This window comes from Onychostruthus taczanowskii, unplaced genomic scaffold, assembly GCF_017590055.1.
Source record: "Onychostruthus taczanowskii isolate IOZ18803 unplaced genomic scaffold, ASM1759005v1 scaffold833, whole genome shotgun sequence".
NCBI classification, from domain to species: domain Eukaryota; kingdom Metazoa; phylum Chordata; class Aves; order Passeriformes; family Passeridae; genus Onychostruthus; species Onychostruthus taczanowskii.
The window spans coordinates 1-6,565 of NW_024506255.1; the positions used below are offsets into that span (position 1 = coordinate 1).

The 6,565-nt window shown below is 54.0% G+C and overlaps 1 protein-coding gene across 1 annotated transcript; it reads right to left on the reverse strand.

Annotated features, from left to right (window-relative positions):
- Positions 1-5,208: 5,208 nt before the first annotated feature.
- On the reverse strand, positions 5,209-6,141 carry LOC121346655 (olfactory receptor 14C36-like). The gene has a single exon (XM_041424645.1). It carries the CDS (start codon positions 6,139-6,141, stop codon positions 5,209-5,211), a length of 933 nt encoding a protein of 310 aa, XP_041280579.1.
- Positions 6,142-6,565: the final 424 nt, after the last annotated feature.

The following is a 6,565-nucleotide window of genomic DNA, read 5'->3' on the forward strand; positions in this document are numbered from 1 at the left end:
CCTTGTTTGTCCCCAGCTGTCATCACTACCTGCAGTGTTCTGCTCCACCTGGAATCTGGGGACAATTTCTCAGTTGTGTCCCACAGTGGGACCCATTAAAACTTTAAGAAACTTTGGAGTTTCAATTTAAGTTTGAGTTCTTGAGAAGTTTTTTGAACACTCTCAGGGACTGAGTCTGATGTAAACAACACCAAAGCCCTGAGAGGGTCATTAAATTTTTCCTAGTCTCATTATGGAGAAATATTTCTAAAAGCTTGTAAGACATACACATACCTATTTTAAAAGGTGTATTTTATTACATTTCTCTTCAGAGCAGAGTTGTGATGGACAAGTTTATAAGTTAATGCTATTGGAATGGTTACTGTGAATGTGAAGTTGTAATAAGTTAAGTGTGTTAAAATGTAAAACCTTTAATATTACTGTTGACCTGAAGCTGTAATGAGCAAATGTTAACAGGTTAAACCTGTTAGTTACCCCCACTGTTAATCCCCTCATTTCACACATACCCTTGTTACCCCCGTCAAGTACTGCCTCCACTGCTCTCTAAAACCTCCCTGGGAAATATGCAAATTAAGGGGAATTCAAGGGAATCTGACTAAAGACCCTAAAACCAACAAACTAAACCAAAATTTAAGAAACTAAGCAAAGGGTTCCACTAGCAGGGAGTACTCCTACTCCATTAGTGAGGTTTTAAAGGTCACTGTAACCTCAACAGAACAGAGTCAGAGTGAGGACCCTAGACTTCGAGCCAGGCAGGGTGACTTCCCAGGCACGCCCGTGAGGACGGAAGCCCAGTTCTGCTGTGCAGCAAAACTGCGTCACCTCCTCCTCTGCGTCGCCACAGGGAGCAGCGGCGGTGTGTGCGACCCCTCGGGTCCCCACCCAGAGCTGATCATTTAATAAAGGCATCAGAAAAGGAGAAAGATCTCCTGCCCACTTATTTCACTTGACTAAAACCAAAAATGATGTGCAGTTTGGAATCTTCCTCCTTTACAGAACTCCAAAATTACTCCAATCAGCCACACAAGCCCTGGAGACTTGAAGACAATGGAAGGTAGACAAAGAGCTCCTGAGGGCTTTCTGTATTTTAATCAGTCCCACGGTGGATTTGGGGCTGGGTCCAGGAGCCTCAGGCACTGAGAGGAGGATGAAGAAGCTGCTCAAGGAGTCAGCAGCAAAAGTCCAAGTGCCTTGGAGCATGGCTGGGCCCCACGGAGGGCAGGGCCAAAGGTTCCCCAGGGACTGGTGAGAGCAGATCCTCGAGGCCAGGAATGCAGGGAGCCCAAGGCTCTGGGCAGGGAACTGCAATGCTGAGCAAGGCCTGGCTTGGCTGCAGGAAGCAGAAAGGCCAAGCCCTGAGCCCAGCCTGGGCCAGCAGGGCCTGTCCCTCACGGGTGGCTTGGGGCTCTCTGTGGGCCAGGGGGATGTGAGGGGCAGCAAGGACAAATGCCATCAACCTGCAGCCCCTGCCAGCCTGCCCAGGGAGGCTGAGGGAGAACCAAAGTGCAGCCCCTGCCAGGAAAGTTCCTCCTGTGGGGGCTCCAGAGGCGCTGCCCGAGCCCAGGGGACAAAGGCCTGGGTGCCTCTGGCCCTGCCAGCCCTGCCCAGCCCTTGGCCATCTGTCCTGCAGGCTGTGCCCCTGTGCGTGCTGCTCCTGTGCCCTGGCCGGCTGCACTCGCCCCTCTCGCTGTGCCCCAGCATTTCTCACCCAGCGTTTCTGTGCTCTACCTGGGCTCCCTGCACCCAGCGCTGCTGGCTCCTGGCACACAGAGCCCGGCCATGGCCCAGCCTCACGCTGCCACACCTCCAGCACCACAATTCTACCCTGGCAGGGACTTTTCTTTCACCTCAGCTCCAGGCTGAACCTTCCAAGCTGCTCTTTGGGGAGGTTTCCAAGAATTCCAGCTCCCAAGGAAAGCTCTGTCTCCTGCTGCTCACAAAGAGAGAAGGGCTGGTGGGAGATGTGCTGGTCAGAGGCTGTTAGGGGCACAGTGACCATGAAATTATTGAGTTTTTAAACATTCTGTGAAAGGAGGAAGGGCATCAACAAAACTTTGCACTGGACTTTTGAGAGCAGAAAGAGGTACTGATTTTTTTAAGGTAAACAGTGCTTAAAAACAAAGGGATCCAGGAAGGATAGACACACCTCAATACATAAATCTTGAAGGAGCAAGAGCAGGCTGTCCCTGCATGCTCAAAGATGACCCAGAATGGAAAATGACTGGCCTGGCTGGGCCTGGGGATTTTGCAGGAATTAAGGGGTTAAAAAGAGGGTGCATCACATCAGGACATTTGGCATATAAATCAAGAAATATTTAAGGGTATTGTTAGGTTGTGCAGAAACAAAATTAGAGAGGTGAAAGCCCAATTAGAGCTTAAACTGGCCACTTCTGTGAAAGATAATAAAAGTTTTTAAAAATACATTATGGCAAAAGGAGGGGTAAGGGCAACGTGCATTTCTTATTGTGAGGGATATGGTTACCAAAGATGAGGAAAAGGTTGAGGCACTTCACCCCTTCTTTGCCTCAGTTTTAAACAATGAGACAGGCCATCCTCAGGACAAGTGTTCTCCTGAGCTGGTAGATGGGCACAGGGAGCAGAACAGTCCCTGTAATCCAGGAGGAAGCAGCTGGGGACCTGCTGAGCCACTCAGGTGCTCACAGGTGTCTCTGGGAGCAGATGGGATCCATCCCAGGGGGATGAGGGAGCTGGTGGATGAGCTCCCCAGGCTGCTCTCCATCATTTACCATCAGTCCTGGCCCAGCAGGGAGGTCCCAGAGGAGTGGAGGTGCCAATGTGAGCCCATCCCCAAGAAGGGCTGGAAGGAGGATCTGGGGAGCTCCAGGCCTGTCAGCCTGACCTCGGTGCCCAGCATGGTTATGGAAGAGATCACCTTGAGTGCCATCACAGGCACCCACAGGATTGCCGAGGGATCAGAGCCAGCCAGCGTGGATTTCAATATCTGCACTGATGATCTGCATGAGGGGACTGAGTCCAGCATCAGCAAATTTGCAGATTACACCAAGCTGGGTGTGAGTGTGGATGTGCTGGAGGGTAGAAGGGCTCTGCAGAGGGACCTGGACAGGCTGGATCCAGGGCCCAAATCCAACAAGGTGAGGTTGAAAAAGACAAGTGCCGGGTCCTGCACTTTGGCCACAACAACCCCTGCAGCACCACAGGCTGGGGACAGAGTGGCTGGAGAGCAGCCAGGCAGAAAGGGACCTGCAGGGACTGATGGACAGCAGGCTGGACATGAGGCAGCAGTGTGCCCAGGTGGCCAAGAAGGCCAATGGCTCCTGGCCTGGATCAGGAATGGTGTGGCCAGCAGGAGCAGGGCAGGGATTCTTCCCCTGTGCTGGGCACTGGTTGGGCACCACAAGTGCTGTGTCCAATTCTGGGCCCCCAATTTAGGAAGGACATGGAGGGGCTGGAGCGTGTCCAGAGAAGGGCAACAAGGCAGGGGAGGGGTCTGGAACACAAATCCTGTGAAGAGCGGCTGAGGGAGCTGGGGTTGTTTATCCTGGAGAAGAGGAGGCTCAGGGAGACAAGGTGGTGTCAGGGCACAGGTTGGACTTGATGATCCCCCAGGACTTTTCCAGCCTTGCAGATTGTGTGATTCTCTGAAAGCACCCTTAGAGCAGTTGCAGGATGAGCCCTGGGCCTCCTCTTCAGAAGCTGCAGCAGCCCAGGTCCCTCAGCTTCTCCTCCCAGCCCCAAAGCCCATGCTGTCAGTCCTGCAGAGCATCTGCAGCTCCTCCTCACTGCCCAGAACAGGGAGCCCCACAGGCAGACACAGCAGCCCAGATGTGCCCCCCTGGCCTGGGGTGCCTCTGGCAAGGGAGCAGCAGGAGGCACTGCAGCAGCCTGCAGACAATTCCTGCAGCTCTTGGAGGATGATCCTGCTCCCCAAGAGATGTTCCCATGGTGCCAAGTCAGGAACTGCAATAGGGAGTGGGGCCAGAGAGGAAAGGGCAAACAGGGATGGGCTTTCTGCAGGGGAGGGGACAGGGATGAGCAATAGGAAGAAATCTGGATCAGGGATGGGTAAAGAAAGCAGAGGTGAAGCCAAGGAAATGCTGAGGGCAGTTTGGGGTTGGCTGCCAGGCAGCCCTGGCTCTGAGCAACAGCGTCTGCAGTGGCGCAGGAAACTCACAGCTCATGGGAACAAACTTTCTGGTTGACTGCAGGGGCCAGGACAAAGCTGAGTGGTTTCCCTGCCATTCCCCAGCCCTTGCTGGCCCCAGGGGCTGATGGCATTTGTGCTCCCTCAGGTTCATGTCCCCACAGCAGCAGCATGGGGGTGCTCCCGCCTGCTGTGTGCAATGCAAACAGGGGCTCCTGAGCCAGGGCTGCCGTGTCTGTGCCTGCAAGGATGCGGCACCTGTGTGAGCTGGGGGAGAGGCCAGGGCTGCAGAGGGGGGATGTTGTTGGCAACTCCATGAGGACGCTCTGGGATGCTGCCCTGGGCTGTGCAGTGCCCTGGGGATGGATGAGCCCCTGCTCTGCTGCTCCTTCCCGTGTGCCCCAGGGCCCTTGCAGAGCCCCAGCCATGCTGTTTGCCCCCAGCCTGCCCACGGCCAGCCTGGGGCTGCCCACCCTGGGGGTTTTCTGTGCTGAGCATTGGCCTGGCCGTGTTCTTGAGAGAGCCTGGGCAAGGAGCCTGGAGCCCCCAGGGCCCGGCCTGAGGCGTCAGCGCTGCCCCAGCAGTGCCCATGGCCTGTCCCTGCTGCAGCCCCGGCACTGCCACCCCAGGACTGTGCCCGGACCTGAGAGCACTCAGGCCCTGCAGCAACACCAGGGCCACCAGGGCAGCGGGGCAGGGCCACGGCAGCAGCACTGGCAACACCAAGTGCTGCTGCTGCTGCTGGGCACAGCTGCTGGGCCAGCACTGATCTGCCCCAGCTCTGCACACAGACATTGCTGCTGCAGCTCCAGAGAAGGCAACAAAAGGGCATCTCTGCAGAAAACTCTGCTGGGAGATCCTTTATTTCATTTAAAGCCACTGAGAGTGCAGCCCCTCATTGACACAGTCTGTGGCCACGGAGAACGTGGAGAGAAACAAAATGAGAAACAGCACAAACAATGACATTTGTTTGTGGACAATATTAAAAAAAGTAAAACAAAGGAAAACAACCTCTAAAATGGCACCAACAAGAAGTATTAAAAATTACTTTTATTACAAGTGATTTGCAGAAATTGGCCAGCAGTTTAATGTTCCTGAAAGCATCCAGTCATCTGTATCCTCACTGCAGCCTTGAGCTCTTGGTTCCTCAGGCTGTAGATGAGGGGGTTCAGGGCTGGAGGCACCACCGAGTACAGAACTGACAGGGCCAGATCCAGGGATGGGGACGAGATGGAGGGGGGCTTCAGGTAGACAAATGTGCCACTGCTGAGGAACAGAGAGATCACAGCCAGGTGAGGGAGGCAGGTGGAAAAGGCTTTGTGCCGTCCCTGCTCAGAGGGGATCCTCAGCACAGCCCTGAAGATCTGCACATAGGAGAAAACAATGAACAAAAAACAGCCAAATGCTAAACAGATGGAAAACACAAGAAATCCAAGTTCCTTGAGGTGAGATTTGGAGCAGGAGAGCTTGAGGATCTGTGGGATTTCACAGAAGAACTGGCCCAGGGCATTGCCATGGCACAGAGGCAGGGAAAATGTATTGGCTGTGTGCATGAGAGCATTGAGAAAGGCACTGGCCCAGGCAGCTGCTGCCATGTGGGCACAAGCTCTGCTGCCCAGGAGAGTCCCGTAGTGCAGGGGTTTGCAGATGGACACGTAGCGGTCGTAGCACATGATGGTCAGCAGATAAAACTCTGCTGACAGGAAGAAGAAAATGAGAAAGACCTGTGCAGCACATCCTGTGTAGGAGATGGTGGTGGTGTCCCAGAGGGAATTGTGCATGGCTTTGGGGACAGTGGTGCAGATGGAGCCCAGGTCACTGAGGGCCAGGTTGAGCAGGAAGAAGAACATGGGCGTGTGCAGGTGCTGGCCGCAGGCTACGGCGCTGATGATGAGGCCGTTGCCCAGGAGGGCAGCCAGGGAGATGCCCAGCAAGAGGCAGAAGTGCAGGAGCTGCAGCTGCTGCGTGTCTGCCAGTGCCAGCAGGAGGAAGTGGCTGATGGAGCTGCTGTTGGACATTTGCTGGGGCTGCACAGGAGGACCTGTTCATGGAGAAAGGACAGTGAAGAGTTAGTGAAGATACCTGGATCCAAATTCAAGGCCATTTCCCATACACCCTCCTCTGTAACACACATGACACACTTCTGTGTTTAAGAGTCTGTGGTTTTCTTTTTAAGCTCCCCCCATTCTTGGATATAAGAAACCCTCTGCTTTTCTGCTGCCCTCTGGTACAACAGAGTGGGTTCTATGTGGCAAGATGATGTGAGGAGACTGAGAGGAGGTGGTCTGTCACTTTGTTGTGTTTGGAGTTTCTCTGGGCTTTTCCTTTTCTCGAATGGAGGATGTTCACAATCCCATATTTCCCTCAAAAAACCCTAGGTACTGCTGAGAGCAGATGGATCCACCCCAGCCCAGCTCCACATTTGCAGCCAAGGACTCACAT